Below are 19,676 nucleotides of genomic sequence, written 5' to 3'. Positions count from 1 at the left end.
ACTGAACTGGTAGCTAAGGGTTGAAGTTCTTCTTTGGTCTTAGCCTTAGTTGATTCTTTTAATGTCTCCAATAAGGCTTCCAATGAGTTCATTATCACGGTCAACTCCGGTGCTGGAGCGATTAGTGTTGATAATGGTCTCGGTGGAGACGATGATGATGGAGGTGGCGATGGGGATGATGATGACAATGGTGGTGGTATTAATGACAGTGATGTTGTCCGATCACGTCGACATCGTTCATATGTCCTTACCATTGTAATGTTTCCTGTGCACATAATAAAAATTTTGTAAAAATTTGAGGTAGACATTCGGTTTTAACATACAGTTTTTTTTTTTTTTTGCAATTTCACATTTATAAACAAGTATAGCTTTTTTTGCTATTTTTATCTGCTAGGCAGATCTTACTAGTACCGAGGTCAAGGAGGGTGGTCTCGCGACCTCCTTGTCCTAATGCAGGGTATTCTATCCTAATATGAAATAATGCAGAAGCGTATGGTTATTAATTCCTAAGGTGGATCATCCAAAATTAATTACTGAGCAACATTCACAAAATGAAAATATTGAATGCCTCGTTATAATGAACATCCACAACATACCCATCATACCTCAAACTGACTGCTACTTCTAAAGAAGGGCACACATAGCTATAATGTGGAATGTGTTACTTAGATGTATACTATCAGAATATCAATTATAACTATAACATATTCATTGCAATTTCATAGAAGAAATTTAAATTATTTTCATAAAGATTATGGTAGGCTGGTAGTTTATATATTTCTATAAAATAAATATAAGGGTCAAATTCTAGTAGAACCAAGTAACTTAGATGATACCGATTAAACAATCTAGATATCATTTCTATTTGTCCAACATAATATTTACATTATCTTATACTTCTATCGAATTGTGAATTATAATTGATTAAATAATTTGTAACATTTTAATTTTATTTTATAACATTTTCGAAACTAAAGTTAAAAGAAAAGGGGACCTCATATGTTTTTTTTTTTTTTAATATCATTTTCCAAATTAAAACTAGTATGCATAAACCTTGATTATAAATAATAAATATGTTGTTCCTAAACCTTAAGTATAAAAACCACATAATAAAGCTAAACAACTTAATTGAATTTCTTAAACTTAAAATAATGTTCATAAACACACTAAATAACGTAACTTAATTTTGGAAACTAAACTGACTCACTATTAATTAGAAACCGAAGAATCCAACCTAATAAGACCCAAAATGCAATAACTAAATTGAATTTCTTTAACCTTGACCGATCCACTATTAATTAGAAACGGCACATTAGAACCCAAAGATATTGATTAGAAATTGCACATAATAGAGGCTGCTATGTTTCCTTTGTAACTTAGTTCGATATTAAAACTGAAATTGTTTCTATTGAGTCCATCATTGTCCTTCTGTTTTATGGTTATGATCCTTTGAACGGATGGTTGGGCCATCACTTCATTGTGAGCTTGCGGCGAGTCCATATGTTTAGATTTATTCACATCTGTTTCATGAATAATTTATAATTATTACTATTTGTAAAAAAATTTGTTTTTTTTTTAAAGTCATTCAGCCATTTCTTTTTTTATAAGATTAAATGAAATAATATTTACACACCCATATTAGGCACGATTATAGCGATGATAACGCTGGCAACTTAAGACGCTGACACCCGACGTTCGACCACCCGAAAGGTGGAACCATGCCGACATGCGGGTCACGAGTTCGAAATTCGTAGTGGGGATCCCTTCTCCCTCCACTCCAGCTGTAAACGACTCTCTTAACAGTGGCCTTAATCACTACATCAATCGAGTGCAGCAAAAATTTCAAATACCCAATAACTTGATGGGTCTTAAACTACCATTCACCAATTTGGGTTTCAAATCCAAGAGCGAGCATTCAAAAAGAGGTGGAGACTGGCACACTCAATTGAAGAAAACAGGAAAAACAATGGAAATGCATGTCGGGTGCAGGGGTTGTTATGCGGGCGTTGCTCACCGCACTAATGTCGGCAAGCTATTTCACAGCGTTTAGGCATATTTTTTTCACCACACTTCACCGTGGCTGAAAAATGCACCCCAAAACACATGATGACAAAATAAGCCATGCTTTTAATGTCCGTGTGGCAGAAAAGAGTGAAGTGGAATGCGGACAGTCCAAATGGCACATGGTTGTCATCCCTCACCCTCCCATGGTTTCCAACTCATAATAGCGACCAGCCCTTTCTGTCGTAGACATAACGACTTCGCCATAAGGCGAGAAGAGAAAAAAAAAGGCTTTGATCTGTATTCGATTCCCGATCCTGATGGACATGGACATCATCCATTCGCGGCGATGGATTCTCCGTTAGTTTATAGTCCAAATTCTCAGTAATTCTTTCCATTGATACATTGCAGATTCATTCAATGAAAAGGAAAATTATTATCTGGATATTCCGGCTTAGATTTTTTTTTACACGCCCTCCAACAGAAGATTCAGAATCGTGGCTACTGCTGTGACAGAGCAATTTACCCTAGGTAAAAGCGCTGATTCTCTACCGACTTCCATAAAATGACTTTGAAAAGAATCAGCTTATGTTCTGGTTATTCTTAGCCGGTTTCCTTTTGCCTTTTTAGATGAAATCAAGCGTAATGAGTCATGCCCTAGGTTGATTACGGAAGTCGGTTACAGATTTTATGTACGCAGAGTTAAGAGAAAAATAATTTTCTGCATCAGGCGACATTTCAACAGTTTCAAACAAAAAATTCAACAGAAATAAAATTCAACAGAGAATTACACAATGTGTAGGGCCAGTAAGGTCGAAAGGGTTTAGCCTGCCTCTAATACCAAATGTCAAGGCCGAGAAAACAGGTGTAAAAATAGTGAAGGAAATTTTATGTTGAACTCGTAATTATGTTCCTGAACTCTTACAAAATTTATTCAACAGATTAACTAACAGAACTATTGAGGGTACCTACTTGTGCCCTTGCGGTTGATGATGACTCCAACTCCCTGCTTCGGTTTCCAAAAGACCAAATCCACCCAGCCAAACTGAGCAGAACCTCGCTACTCAATCCAGTAAGCTTCTTAGCAAAAACCGACTATTCCCCCATGCCCAGAACCTTAGAACAACTCAAGCTCTTCCTGTGGATGATTTCCGTACATGATGTTCCTCCTCCTTCCCATTTTGTTCACTCCGTTTTCCCCCCTCTAAATCTTTGCTCCGTGGTTTTTATCCTGTTGCTTGACGGTGGCCGCTCTTCCATCTGCAGCCCACCGCTCAGTTTGCTGGTGACACGCTCCTCTCTTATGTATTCCTCCCTTATCTCTTTTAAAGGTCACGTATATGTGTCACATTAGGTTTTATTAAAGTATTCATTTAATATAAACATAACGACTTTATGCTTAGTGCTCCTTTTAATTTCTTATATATATTTTAAAATTTATTTTATTAATTTATTAATATGATTTATTTATATTATTAATTTATTAATATAATTTTTATTAATAATCTGGAATATATAATTTATATAGTCCTCTTTTAATATTTACCCATACATTAAGCAATGTGGGTGTTGATGGATAAGTAGAACCTCTATTCGAAGAAGTGTCATGATATTTGCTACTTATAGTTAATTTAGTATATAAATACTAGTGCGGGTATGCAACACATGCATATGTAGCTATCATATGCATGCACCGTATGCCTGCTATTATTCTTGTGTTCTTTATATTTATAGATAGGTCGTTACAGAACACTCCACTACATCATCTGACATTAAGTCCATCTCGCTACTGCTGAATCTTGGGCTCACGTAGCAAGAAATTGATCCAAGAGGTGGACTCCTCAAGGATGTTGCCTACATGTAGTCCTCCTGACTACAACTCAATATTGCCCCATCTCGCTCCTGGAGATGCGTGGCACTCATGGAAAACTCATCCTCGTCAATCTTTGTTGAAGCAACCTTAAGATCATGTTTCTCATCCTTATCCTTTTTCTTCAAAGGACATTGGGATGCATAGTGGCCCATTTCGCCACAACTGAAACATTCACCTTCGAAATGTCCTTATTTTGCCTTAGCTTCTACTATCCCTTTGATGCTAGAGTTGTGTTCTCCTCCTCCTCCTTCGTCTTTGTGCCACTCCCACTATTGCCACTGAGGTTAACCTTCACTAGGTTCCTCCTTAACTCCTCCTGTTGAAGAGCCGCCCACATCTCCTCCCATGAAGGTAGTTTTTCTCTACCCAATATGCTTTGGACGAAAACTTGCCATTCATCCGAGACTCCATTCAGGGCTATCCTCACCATCGCAGTTCACTGAGGAGTGAACCCCACTACAACAAGTTGGTCTCTAGTGTCCTGAAGACGTTGAAGATAGAGGTTCACCCCTTCTCCTTTCTCACCAAAGTTCGCTACAACTTTTGCCCTAAATACATCTTCCGTTGTTTGGAAGAGCCTTCATACAGAGAAGACAAGGCTTCCCACATCACTCAGGCTATGTCCTTGCCCTGCAAGTGTGAGACCACATGATCTCCAACTCCATCGAGAATGAGCCTCTTTGCCTTCCCCTGCACGGCTTTGTACTTCTTATTTTGATTGTTGTCAGTAGGAGCAGCGACAACACTATTGACGTAGGCCTCAAGATCATATTCCTCCAGAACAACTAAAATTCTGGTCTTCCATATGACATAGTTGGAAGCTCCTTCCAACCTATCTTGATCTCTGAGCCCATGCAATGCCATCTCACCCAACTGTCGTGTCATGTCCGACACACGAAATATGGGACACGGGACCCCTAAGGACATGTCCTGTGACTTAGCTTTAAACTTATCAATTAATTTTGATACATCAACTTGATTATATGATAACCCCTTTCCTTTTGATAATAATACTTTTTACTTTATGCTTAATTGTTTTTCCATAAAACTCATGCACTTTACATTTGAAACTTGTATTTATCAATTTTAATTCAAACAAATTTTTTACCTGTGAATCCTTGATTCAACTAAGGCTTCACTAATACATTTCAATACAATAGAGAGCGGTTCATTGACTTATAGAAACTTCGATTTGGTAATCTGTCCTTGTGCCTTTTGACCTAAGAATGGCAACTCTAATACAAATAGAACAAATTTATTATTGTTTTGGTGATCCCTCCACAGGCAAAGTCACAGAACATTACAGCTATCAACTTACACACTATTTGTTAACGGCAGTTACAGCAATCTGTGCACACAGTGTGCAATGACAGCACAATTTTTTAAGAAAAGACATCAAAAATTTTGTCATCCACTATTCTAGACCTGATGTCCAATCCAACAACCCAGCAACAGGTACCATTCTGAACTGCAACAGAGTTTGGCTGGTGCAACTTGGCAATAGAGATTATTTTGAACTGCCACAAAGTCTGGTTGCTGCAACTCAGAAACAACTATTATTCTTTTGTCAAATTCAATGCAGACTTTGGTTGAGCAAATGGCTCTTTACAGAATTTTGTCTTTGATTTGCAATTATTAAGTCTATTTGTTGACAACTATGATGGTTAGGCTACTCAATTGGTGGTTACTGTCAAACTAGCTTAACCTTCTAGTTCTGTTCAATACTCTATCCTTTTAAGCTTTTCCCCATAGAAGCACAGCAATCTTCTTTGATGAGTATTTTAATAACTCTACTGATTTCTTAAATTTACAACAGACTAATTTTCTTCTTTTTTTCACTGGAGTTTCCTGAACTGAAAATGGCTAAGGGCCTGTTGGGGTCAAAACCCCAGAAAATCAGACAAATTCTGATAAATTTTCCAAATGTGTTGCTAAGAGCCAGATCAGACAGGGTAAGGAAAAATTGTGGCCAAAGCTCATAATTGGAATGTGGCTCTGATACCAATGAAATGAACGAAGTTCATTTACTAAGGAATATCCAGCATAGAAAGAATAGACAACTTAAATTTATATAGGATGTAAATAATATATAATTGAATAAGAATCGGATAGATTGATATACAATGACCTACATGACAGTATGTATACGCATTGACAGGTCACGAGGTGAAAGGTTGCGATGGAGGTTTATGACCATTATGGTTATATTATTATTATTATTTAATATTTATTATCATACAATTTATGTTTATTACATAACCCATTTTTCCTCAAGAAAGAGAGTAGCCCAAAAAGGCTTTCATACATCAGGGAAACCTGTGGATTGATGGTTTACGCAGCTAGATTCAATGGAGAGTGGTTAAGCATGCCTAATGGCTACATGTGAATCTAAACGAGCTTTCATTGGTCTTCAAAAATAGTACTTGATAGTAGATACCAGCTTTTGCAAAATAAGTTTGGATGTGCAAAGTTTCATTAGGAAGGATTGGAAATGATCCTATGGTAAATCCTTCTTTGACTATAAGACCAAAAAGCTTTACGCTAGGACCACTAGGGTCTTTCACTTGCAAATAGACTTGAGGGAAGATGGTGGTTCAAGATCGTGAAGCAAGATTATTCAAAGATTTGAATCATTTGGAAAGCATAGGCATCCTTTAAAGTTAAATTTCTCAGATGGTTGGTCATTAATAATAATCTAGCCATCAACGGCAGGTTTCATCTTCCACAGTTAAAGATGACAATTGTGTGCCCTGTCATAAGTTGAAATAGTCAATGAAGTTTCTATGGCTTTACAAGGTAGCCTTAAAATTCTAGGACTGGCAGAATACCATCCAATATTCATCGACCCGTACACTAGAAGGGGGACCATTTTTAGCGGCAAGTGGATGATTATACATGTCGGAAGAGGCATACAGGATATTATAAGATTGCAAATATATCGTTCATATGCAAAAGGCCTTATCAAGCAACTTTTTATGGAGAAACTGCACCACTTAACCTAGAAGTTGTTGGATTCAGATCTGACTAAGAAAATCAATTGATCAAAACATTTTTAACTTTTATAGAATCAAAAACAATGTGATCAACGTTCTCAGGAGCTTCATGAACCCATACTATTGGTCTCAACTTTCAAGGCTCATCACAATAGGAATTGAAAGAAGAAAGAATAACCCCAGGAGTTTCTTCTGGTTGAAGTTACCAGACCTTAAGATTAGCATCACTAAGAAAAGAACTATAGTGTGCTTAGATGAGCAGAATATTGCCTACAGTAAACGTATCTTCCAATGTGATGATGCATGGATAAATGAAAAAATTTAAAAGTACGGACCCCTGATGAAAACTATACAAACTTACTTCAAAATTCGACGGAGGCCTCCAAGGAACTTACAAAAGTCATTTTCTTCTTAAAGAAAAAGAATTTCTCCTTAGGTTTCTTCAATGGATTTAGCACCAATACTTCTTGGTTTCCAGTGCCTTATTAAGATAGGGGAGGTACTCAATGGACCATATGGAGGACAATTAAGAATATGACAACTGAACAGATCCTTCATAAAATATATATTTTCTTAAGTATCTTATTATCAGATAAGATAATTTATCAGATAACTTCATAAATTGTATTAGGATTGATGACATTTCTAGAAAAGGTTTATGGACAGAAAGACCACAACTAATATCATAACGCATATTATTTAGCCCTTGTGCAAGTAGCTAACAAAATGATCTATAGTCCATCTTTGGTAATAACTACCGTAATGTTTTTAGCCTAAAGGAACAATTATCTGTACCATTTTCCTCTGTAGCTTGCCAGCACTAGCTTTACAAGTTTGCCCCTAGCAATAATTGTTTTCTAGTCATTTGTTATCATTAATAAAGTTCAAGTTCAATATGGAAAATACATGAAGAACAGAACAATTATATGTGACTTATACAAGATTGTTGAATGATAGAAACCATAGACGTATGACTCACACATCAATTTTTACAACTTTAACTCGAACATCGTCACCTTCCTTTAATACATCTCGTACATCACGAACCAAATCCCATGAAACCTCAGATATATGAACCAATCCATCAACATAGTAACCACCTACAAACATTGGTACAAGAGAAAAATCAACATCACCTTCATTCAATCTTATTTCATTTGATAAGAAGAGTATGTAACTACATGATGCTATTAAAAGAAAGGCTTGGCCTCCACTAACAGATTTATCATTCACCATTGAGCATATCCATAAAGAAACATCAAACACATAATATTAACTAAATTTTAGGAAATTATGCCACTATTGCTTTTCATTATGTTAACTAGAAGCAAAGGATCAAGAAAGAAAATAATTTGAAAAAGCCAACAAATTATGGTAGATTCATCTTCAAATTCCACATCAAGACAACTAACCATCAGGAAAGCGCAATTCTACGAAGGCACCAAACCTAGCGACTAAGCTGACCCTTCCTTCAAATACATCTCCCACCTTGATAGAAAACTTTTCCCACATTGCCTGCTTCTCAGAGAAAATCAATGTCTCCTCTTCCTCACTAACTTCAATTACCTACAAAACCAAGGTGTACCAAAATTAAGGAATATTAGAATATACATGATAGGAAAGCCTCATTCAAGTTCCATCTTTTTGAAAGAAAAACATAGTGAATAGAGTGTTTTAGGAATCACGTCATGGATTAAAAGACATAAAATTCATGCAATGGCTCCAAAACCACCATTTATACCCCTTAATGTTTCGAAGAGATATAATATAAACTTGGTATATTTAAATTTGAATGACATGATGACAATGTTGAAAAAATTGGCATTGGGATAAGTCGACGAGGGTCTGGAAAAAATGAAAAAATTGTAAAAATTAGGAAAACATCAGTAAAAATTGGCTAACATCAGTAAAAATTGGCAAACATCGGCAAAATTAAAAAATGTAAACAAAAAATAAAAAAAATAAATAAATAAATGTGACTTAAATCTCCCTTGTATGTGCGGTGGCAATTTTTTGGATCAAATCAGATTTTTTCGATTATATTGCAATTTTTTGGGACTGAAAAAATAGTGAATTTTGGTCCAAAAAATTGTAGGAAATGCAATTATTACATCATGAAGATTAAACAAAATTTGGGGCCTAAACCAGATAGAACTACATTGATTACTTATGAGGCCCTTTTCCTAAAAAAATTGAAGTTTTTTCCCATATATCCTACTATGGTTGTGTTTCCTCAAAATCTATTAAGTCTTTGTGAGGGGAGCTCACAAGACAGAAGCTAGACTAAGTGACAACATTATGACGCATGGCCCACTGTCACCACAGCCACTACCTCCTGTTTTTGGGTATTTGCACCACAAGGGAGGCTTCCCTATGTTAGGTCACCTAAATGATACATCAAGTCTAAGGGTTCTTGGTGGCAAGGATAGGCCAAGGAGTACTATACTTAAGAACAGGGCTCAGTGAACTTAAACAAGGTAGTGTTCCCTCCAAAAGGCCTAATTAGGCCACAAAGTGATCTAGGGTTCTAGAATAGGTAAGGTCAACAAGGCTTACCTAAAATCACAAGGCCAAGAAAAGGCTTGAAATAAATGAGAATGATCAATTTGTGGTACAACAAGCCCCAAGTCAAACCTAGGGCAAGACTAGTGTTTAGCTAAGGCAAAAATTACCTAGGACAAATGACATTAGTGCTAGAATGGAAACATTAGCCATGAGAAGAGGTTGATTTTGAGGCAATGGCCTCACAAACAAGTGTTGAATCCCTCCACAAGACAAAGCAATCAACCCTAGTAGAATTTTAACCCTAATCATAGGCTAGTGACTTTCCTTAAGAGGTTGAAAATCCAAAAATGGGGAGAAAGGTTACGTTTTAAGATGATTTTAGGTGTGATCAACAATGTGAATAAGGCCAGTGCCTTAACCTTGGTGATGGAGTCTAAGGGATGTCTACTTAGGAGAAAAGACTAAACCCTAGAAAGGAGTAAGGGAATACGAAACCATAGTTTCAAGCCTTAGATATCATTTTATGAGAGAGAAAATTCAATGACGAAAGCTTATCATGAAGAATCACTGATGGGATTGTCACACAAATTCTACAAGGGTAATGCGCAAAATAACATTGCTAAAATTGCATAGATAAATTTTCAATGACAACTAGCACATAGAAACCATAGACAATAACCATTCCATGCAATAGCCATAAAATATGAATCAATACAAAGAACACTTATAATATTGATACATGAACCAATCTTTTATTTCTCCAAAATGACATCTCCAAAACAAGAGAATAGATTCGTAAGGAAAAACTCCATAATAGATCACATCTCCACAAGATAAAAGACGAATTTCAGCTCGACCAAAATCCCTAAGAGGACCGAATTGATCCACAAGTGATGATCAAAATGAAAAGAAGGTTGATAGATGTCTTTCAGATTAATCACATAATCAAGATTTGGTCGGCGTTTCGAACCAACTAATGTAGTCCATCCTCAGGACAACGTGAAGAATCAATCGATCTTAAGGAATAAATTGTATGGATGCATCATTGCCCAAAGTTAGTTGTTGAAAACTAGTTGTTAAATCAGTTAATTATTAAATTACTAAGGTAAGTACAATATTATTAATTATTAAAGGTGGGGAGTTGTTTATTAAAATAATAAAATATATTTGGTTAAAACTAGCCGTTAGGAACAAATAAAAATAAATGTAAAATAATTAAAATATTATATGTTTATTTAGAAACTAGCTGTTAGGAATAATGTTAATTTTAATAATTAATTAAGGTGTTAAAATAATATATATTTATTTAAAACTAGCTTTTATAAAATATCTTAATTAATATTTCAATGGATAAGGTCAATGAACTATTATATCAGAGTTTATAATATCTTAATTAATATTTCAATAAATAAGGTCAATGAACTATTATATCAAAGTGTATAATAATAATAATAATAAATAAATATATATATATATATATATATATATATATAATAAGAGGGCTTAACTTAATTTAAATAGATAAAATATATACCTAAGGTCAAGCAATAGAGAATAAATGAACAAAAGGTTACTAATTAAAAAGAAAAAGTTATATTACATATATTAAGGGATCTAATAATAATATTGGGCAAAATATAAGTTAGAGAGACACAAAGATTTATAAATTACAAAGCATGAAGGGAAACAAGATAGATACATAAAATGAATAAAAAGGAGGAAAGAAGAAAAAATCATCAAGAAATAAACGAACGAAGAAAACAATAGTACAAATAAAATGAAAACTTAAAAATAAGCTAGAAATAATAATAATAATAATAACCAGGGAGCAGAGAGAGAGGAATCAAGAAGTGAGAGCCGAAATCCAACTCTTATTTAATTTCCAACCGTCATCCCTATTAAGATTTTTGGCATGCCTTTCAATCTCAATCGCTTCCCTAAGCTTCCTATGGTGGAAATGATCAACCCTGGCAATGACTTTGGATTCTTCAATGCAGACATGGTGTTTTGTTTTTTCTGCATGCTTGGCTACAGCTGATGAGCAAGATCGGCTGTTGAAAATATAACCAATACTAAGAGCAGGAGTGAATCAGTATTGGACACTTTTAGCAATTGTTTAAAACTTCAAAGACAACATGCAAATAATACTTGTGAACAACACATTAATTTATGCACAAAACTTATCTTAAATAGTTTCAATGCTTACAAGTACCAACTTGAAGAAGGCAACAACCCCCTAGTTTACCAACACCTACTGGAAGGATGCACCTTCCCCTTAATTTACAGGCTTCAACCTGAAAGAAGCTATAACTCCCTCGTCTTGCTCCACCCTACCACCCTTGCTTTATTAAAAAGAAATAAGGGCTCCCATACTAGGGATATTGGCCCTCTCACATACATTGCACAAGAGAAAAAAAAGCTACAATAGTACATGTTTTCCAAGGTGTGAAACTGTAACAACCTTCTAACTAGAACTAAAAAGTGTGTCAAAACCCTTTTTAAAATTGTGCAGAAAAGAAATTCAAAAATTGTGCCAAAATCCTCTTAAAAAGTGCTAAATTCCTTCCATAGATAGCCTCCCAATCCGGCCTCTTCTCACTTCTGGTTCATGAGATATGAACCACATAAACCCTTCTTTTCTTCGCTTGTTTGAACAAATCTAAATTTTCCTTGAGTGAATTGCTAAAATGCCTCCTTCTCACGCTGCTATGTAGTGCTCTTCAACATCCAAATTGTCAATGTGGGGCTTGTTGCTACACAAACTAGTAGGCCTAGTATATAAGCTAAAGCTAGAGGGAACAACAACAATTTGAGACAGAGGGCCACTATCACCACAAATTATGTCCGCTTCTCTTCTCGAATTTTCACCGACGGGAGGAGTCCCAGTATCCCTCACTTGTGATTGATGCTCCTGAGATAGGTTCTAAGTGAGGCAAGGAAGCTCATTCAATGGAAAGATTCAACGGAAGTGCAAGCTTTGGGAGAAGCTAGGAGGACTTTCCACGAAAAAACCCTTGAGAGAAACAATATATGAGACCTAGGGTTGAGATAGGTAAGAGTTCATCCAAGGTCAAGATAGTCAAGAGAAAAGGTTTTGAATGATATCCTACTAAAGCATGAACCTTCAAGGAAACCCTAAGTTGAAGAATGGCTTCTAGGGCTCCCACTTGGTGTGATAGCTAGGTCATTAATTTGCTTGAAATTCCACGGTCGGAATTCATTCATAACTAGAGGATGCCTAGAGGAGACATAAATGAAGAAACTTGTCTGGACAGAATCCCAAAATTCCTCCTCCCTAAAATTTCACACCAAGCCCTAGAAAACCTCCTTATCCTTAAAGAGACAAAGAAAAGAGAGAGGAAGAGGTAAGGAACAAATGCTTTTTCAATTGTGATGTGATCACCAAGGATTCTAGACCCAATGCCTACCTATTGGGAGAAATGGAGTCAAGATAAACCATGGAATGGTATTTTGCTCTTCAAGGAGACCTAGTAGGAATTTCGTTGCCCTAGATTGCGGCAGCAACAAAAAAACTTCTAGATTTTTATACTTCAATGAAAATTTTATGGAGTTTCAAGGATGCAAATTCAATCAATCCTCTAGGAACATTCATTCATTCTTTGTCCAATGAGTAACACATGCAAAATCTTCAATAGTTCAATGCTTCCAATAATTTGCATTAATTAGGGCACATTATTCATCATAAAAGAGTATTCCATCCGCTAGACATTTATGAAAGACAAAACATAGCATCAAAGTTGCACTTACATGACAAAGAAGAATATATCCATCCATTTGGAAGGGTATGCCACTATGAAGTGTCCACTTTTGCCTCTGGTTAGCAAACTTATTTACTCAATTGCACTAATGAATTGTCGTATTGTAAGTTGAGGACATGCATTAGATCTTATATAGGATTGCAGATGGGTCTTCATCTTGGACTTCATATGACACTTCATAGTGACATGGGAGACCAAGATTGCATGACTCTTCATAGTAGCATGCCCTTCCAAATGGGCTTTAGAATGTAAAGGTGTCACCAAGCTCGACAAGAGAGGTTAACAAAGGCACCTATTAGGTGGTTTCAACCAATGTTGCACTAATCGTTATCGGGATTAATTCGACGAATCGTAAAAATCGGGAAAAAATCGGTAAAAATTGGGAAAAAATCGTAACATACAAAAATATTCATTTTTTTTCAATTTTTTTAATATCTAAACCAGCTACAACATAAAATAAATACATTGACACATAAATATGATAAAAGAACTAATATATAAGATGTTTAATATCATTTCTAGTGCCACATCACACATAACAGTGAATCATGTACTGAATAGTAAGTCCTGACTCATGACTCCCCAACTTAGCCTCAAAATATCAACAAAAAATACAATAATGTATCTCATATCATGAGTCATAATGTCATACACAATGAAATGAACCAAATAACTAAAGTCTAATACTACTGATTTCCTTTGCCCCTCTAGAGGTAGAGGTCAGTGGAGTTGGCAGTAGACTCTGTTGTGCTCTAGAAGCTGAAGAACTAGGAGCTACAAGAGGTAGACCACGTCCTCTACTGGTGACAGGGGTAGCTTGGGTCACCTCCTCCTCCTCATTAAAAAAAAAAAATCCAACGATTAAATCGCGATTAGTGCAACACTAGTTTCAACCTCTAAGGGAGTAACAGGTCTATGGTACATCCGTCAAATGGCAGGTGTCACGTGAAAAGATGGTGGAACTGAGTGGAGCAAGAGGGAAGACTCCAAGCCACATGCCATGGTATAAGGATAGCTATGGTGTAGGAAGCCCACACATTGGGTATATGGATGTAGTAGGGAGCAATTGTGGCACATGAGTTACCCTGGCTGCGTTTTTTCAACCTTCTTCATAAGTCTTTTGACTTGTACTGATTTTTCTTTCCTTTACTGCTCGGGGCTCCAGGGGATGAGAGCATGTGTTGAACAGTTGGCATTGTCTAGATGGCTAGTAGTTGTGAGTGTGTTGGCATTGATGTCAACCAGATTAGCATGGTGATTGGGATTCTAGGAGGAATCCTATGGTAGTTGCAAGCTTCTTGCTAGAGAATCATCATAGTAACAGGCTTATTGAAAAGCCATAAAATGATGACTATAGTGATTGGTAGTCTAGGCTCAAGAGGAATCCTATGGTAGCTACAAGCTTCTAGTAGAGAATCACCACAGTAGCAAGCTTATTGGAAAAGCCATAAAATGATGACTATGGTGAATTGGGGGTCTAGGTTCGTGGCATCATCTTTCAGGTTTGAAGCCGTCTTTCAAGTTGCAAATGTGCTCAAAGACTGCATCGGACCGCCTCCGACAGAAAGTGCTACGAATAAGTTTTCCAACAGTATATGGAAATCCGGAAATGGCCATCGGAATCAAAAGTTCTTGATCGCCGAAGTAAGGAGCTTGGGGTCTTTAAGAGGAGACCAAATATCGGAACCTCAGAGAAGGCTATATCGAAGGTCGGAGTTTGACCATATAGGAGGACTGATCGGAACCTCAATGCAAAGGTCATATTGGAACCTTGGAGCAAAGGTCATATCGAAACCTCGGAGAAGGAGACTTATCGGAACATCGGAGCAGGCTATATCAGAGGACAAGGCCATCGACATATTGAAACCTCGTAATTCCTTACAGATTGCAATTTCTAGGAAGCATCGAGGTTCGCAATGGAAAAGAAATACAAAGGAATTTGGTGCAGGAAAAGGGACCAAAAAGGCTTTTTCTCTCTCCTCCCAATAAACACATGGTCGCAGTGGATTGGTCCTTAAGAGATGAAGTGGCAAACGATGTCAGCATGACGTGGCAGTACGGTGGACACGTGGCAGCTTGTTTTGGCATTTTCAGTGGCCTAATGGGGCAAATCAAGGTAACACATATCACCACTTAGGAGGCACCACGTGGAGAGATGATGAAAGAATGACGTCATCTCGAAGGTCAGCATATCGGAGGTTGAGGACCTCGTAACTCCTATGCAAATGGCATTTGAAACATGTTACAATGAAAGGGGCTCTAATGTAGGATTGGCACTTGGTCGTGGAGTTTAGAGAACCAAGGGCGTAGACGAGGCTTAGCACCTAAGTGTTATGCCCCTAGTTACGACACCAGGTCCTATCATGGAAATGCGATAAAAGGCTAAGTCGAGGGAGCTAAATGCAATTGGGACTTTGCAATTTCGTAAGGACTGTTCAATATAAGTTACGATATGAAGGAGCTCTAATATTAACTGGCACATGGCCATGTGGAGACCAAAGGAACTAAGGGCTAAGCGCCAAGGGGCTAAAGGTATCAAACCTCTTTGATTTCATAACACTCCTTTTTATATGAGTTACGATATGTTGTGGCTCAGATGTAACAGTACAAAGAATTAAAAGGATGAATGAGTCGGCATCTAGAGATTAAACGCAAATCTGCGGAGATGGTTTATGAAGTTAGTGGAATATGCAAAAAACACTGAGACAAGCCAACGAGGACAACGGTCCACAGAGAAGAACTTATGAGATGAAGAAAGCCAGCTCCTACTTCCCGTGCACATCTTGTAGATTTAAATAAGGAACAGAGTGGCCATTCTTGAGTACTTTCAAGCTCTACAAAGCAATGAATAAGCATGGGAAGTCACAGTAGAGTGTTCAGGCAAACTGAGATTAAATTTTCAGTATGGAGGATTACACAAGGAGTCAATGAAGAACTCACAAGCCCATCCTTATGTTTAATGCCCTGACAAAATTCAACCATCAGACACAACAACAGCGAGAGTAGCCATACAGAGGTACAAACGAGCAGTATGGAAACAGGCAACAGAGACAACATTGTTCAATGTGCAGCAAAAGATCAAAACCATCAATTGCAATCGAGCAAAGTGGGGAAGAGTGTATTGTTGAAGAGTTGAGCAGTGACAATAGAGAGTGTTGCAAAACGAGCATGAGAGCATAACTGAAAAGAGTGTACCAGAGAGTCTTTGAGAGAGAAGGCAGAAAGTTGAGGATATGCAGTTTTTTAGCAGAGGATAGAGTGTTGTTGTATGAGACCAAGGGAGTCTGTGGAACAGCAGAGGACAGAGAGCAAAAGTTGTTTCTGCAACCAACCAGATTGGTATTTTTCAATAATATGCATCTGTTTTTAGATTGAAAATTGTATGAAAAGTAGAACAGTGGCAAGAGCAGGTTGTAGCCTGCATTCATAAGAGGTTGGTGCCTCTTGGCAAGTAGGTGCTTGCTAACCTAAGGGGGTTGGTGCCTCCTGTGAGTGGGTGCTCACAAACAAACTGATGTAATTAAGTAGGTGTTTAATTTACATCATAAACAAAAACAAATTGGTGGTTTTTCCCTTTGGGTTTCCACGTGAAAACACCGGTGTCAATATGTGTGTACTACTCATATAATAGATTGTATGAACATATGAATGCTTAAGCTTGTTGCTCACTTTCTTTACGAATGAATGCTCTCATAAGAAACAGACAATAGAGGAAAGAACTAAAAGCATACTCAGTAAAAAGTTTTAAGAATATCACTATTATTGATTCACCCCCCCCCTCCGTTGAAAAGTCTAAATAGGTTCAGTCTTCATAATGACATGTAATTATGATTTTATGTAATGACAAGTAAAGAAGAAAAATAAAATTATTACATTGACTTGCTTTATGGGTTTCATGAGCAAGGGATTTTGTTTTTAAGTCAAGATTCCCATTGAGAGTCTTTCGGATGTATTTGTCGTCTAGTCATAGAATGTTAGAGTCATTGTCATGTAATGAAGTCATGTTACACTTTGTAAAAGGTCAATCTTGTTTATGTAAAGTATCCTCCAAGAACTTGTCACCTATCCTCTTCAAGTCGGCCTACAACGATAAAGGAACATGCTAGAAGAAGTCGACCTAACCTCCAACAATCATGTAGGCCTAAAGGACGTGTGGAGATGTATAAATAATCACACTCGGCCTCCATTAGAAGCAAGTAACTCAACAAGCTTTTGGTAAAAGAGAAGTGTGAAGAAAGGGTGAAGAAGAAGAAATGAGCTGCAAAGAGAAGTGCAAAGGAAGGACAAGAAAGGTTTCTTCTGGGTATAGCGAAGGAGACTTTCTTTTGGGCAATATGAAGGAGTTTCTTCTGGGAAGTAAGAAGGAAGGGTTTCTTCTGGAAATGCAAAGATAAGGTTTCTTCTATAAGTGTGAAGATAAGGATTCCTCTGGACAGTGCGAAGATAGGGCAGTGAAGGAGTTTCTTATGGGGTAATGCAAAGAAGAGTTTCTTCGGGGACAGCAAAGGGAAGGATTATTCTAGGAGGCCGAGATAGAAATCTAGAGAACAAGTTTCTCTAGAGGAGACCATTGAAGACCTAGAGACCGAGATTCTCGAGAAGAAGTCAAGAAAAGGTAGTGTGAAGGACAGAGACCGAGTTTCTCTAGGAGTCGAGGACAGCAGTTCAAGATCAATAAAAAAGGTGGGGAAGGGAAGAGGTAGAGCATCAAGGTTAGTGACAAGGTTCTTGGGAGAGTACTAGAGTCAAGGGTCTATGTCATGGTCTTGGTACTTATCAATTGAATATTTAGAAGAAGAATTTTGATCGGGTTTTCCTCTCAAGAGGTGAGAGGTTTTGGCCCTAGCTGAGAAGCCTACATACTGTGTCACTTGTCTTTTATTGTGGATATTGGTAATTGTCTTGATGAAGAGAACATAATAATAACATAACAAAGAAAAGATTATAAGTTAAGAAGTAAAATTGTATCACAAGCAATTATCAAGCAAAGAAATCGTTAACTTCGACTGCCCTAGATATCTCAACATGGTATCAGAGCTTAGGTGTTGAAGACAAGAAGGGGCAGTCAAAGCAAGTAGACACACGAGAATCAAACTTCAAAGAAGGATCAAATCAAGTCAAAGAACACCAAGCAAGAGATCTAGATCTTCATCAAACTGAACCCCTAGATCAAAAAATACTCCAAGTCTTGAAAAAATCTTCAAGAAGGAAGCAGGAAGAAAGACCGAAACCCTAGAAGCACTCCAGAAATCATACATCACCAAGGAAGTGGAAGCTCGAAAGGAAATCTTCTCTCTATTGAAGCAAAGATCTCAAAGGAGGCAATCTTCCCTCACCGAAGTAAGAATCTACTTGAAGATTCATAGTAAGAAGCAACAAGTTCGTCATCAAGTTGAAGATTCGATCTTCACAAGTACCTTTTTATTATAATCCAATCTAGTAAAAATGACTTCATGTTTCAAGGAGAACCAAAAGTTGGTTGGGATATCAAACTTCCTTGAATGGAAAATAAGAATAGACATAGTCCTCGAAGTAAATGAAGTCATTGATCATGTTCATGGAAAAGTCTTCAAGCCATCCGAAGAACAAGCATTATCTGAGTACATGGAAAGGGATCTAAAGGCTCAAAATATTCTCAAGGAATCCATCAAAGGTCCTCTCCTTTCCTATGTAGCCGAGCTGGAGACATCTAAAGAAATTTATGATAAGCTGGTAGAACTTTTCTCTGAAAGAACGATAGGAAAGACCATATCACTTAGATCTGATCTATACAATTTGAAGGTGTCAAAGGATGAAGGGATATCATCATGTATTTCAAATTCATCCCAAATAAAAGGGCAATTGCACAATTTGCGAGAGATGGTATCTGAGAAAGAAATGATCTTCGTTATTCTAAATGCACTAACTGATGAATAAGGTATGTAACAACCCCGATTTTAAAATATACAAATAATTACATCAATTATGCAATTTACAATTAATTAACTATTTAACGTAGAATTTCGGAAATATGGGCAGAGACAACTTACCTATGGCGAGGATATTCCTTACTTGTGATTTCAGAGTTAAACGCTATTTGAGTCCTGTTAACCGCAACAAAGTTTTGGGGACGACTCTCCACCCAACAATAGGCTCAGTTGCACAAAATCTTTCTATAACTGGCCACCCCCGAGCCCTCAATCAACGTACTACTGCCAGGGAATCCTTTGTCTCACAACACTTTTCTCCCAAGAGAATGGATGATAGAATCATGGAATGATCTCTCATCTTCCTCATCATCTATTAAATAGAGCAAACATTGGAAGGAGAACCGCATGCACACATTCTATGTGTCAACATGCAACTTTTATTTCTTTATTTTAAGTTTAACTTAATTTAGTAATTCTCTTAATATATTTCTTTCTTATTTTATTCCTTTTTACTTTTTGATAACTTTACTTATTTTTACTATTTTTATAGTTTTCTTAATTTAACTCTTTCTCATTTATTTTACTTTTTGTTAACTTTACTTATTTTTACTATTTT

At 36.8% G+C, this 19,676-nt stretch overlaps 1 protein-coding gene across 3 annotated transcripts in view; it reads right to left on the bottom strand.

Moving 5' to 3' along the window:
- The window catches only part of LOC149239975 (uncharacterized), a 438,022-nt gene that overhangs the window by 180,329 nt on the left and 238,017 nt on the right, over positions 1-19,676 (bottom strand). For all 3 annotated transcript variants that reach the window (XM_089373598.1, XM_089373599.1, XM_089373597.1), the window contains exons 4-5: positions 8,280-8,433; positions 7,847-7,967 (exon numbers count right to left, since the gene is read on the bottom strand). In XM_089373598.1, coding sequence (XP_089229724.1) covers positions 7,847-7,967; positions 8,280-8,433 — 275 coding nt within the window. The remainder of the gene's footprint in view (positions 1-7,846; positions 7,968-8,279; positions 8,434-19,676) is intronic.

Source organism: Pinus tabuliformis, chromosome 8, assembly GCF_031772625.1.
Source record: "Pinus tabuliformis cultivar Carrire ecotype Pingquan chromosome 8, CPIR1, whole genome shotgun sequence".
In the NCBI taxonomy this organism is placed as follows: domain Eukaryota; kingdom Viridiplantae; phylum Streptophyta; class Pinopsida; order Pinales; family Pinaceae; genus Pinus; species Pinus tabuliformis.
This window is presented reverse-complemented; position numbering and strand designations above follow the sequence as displayed.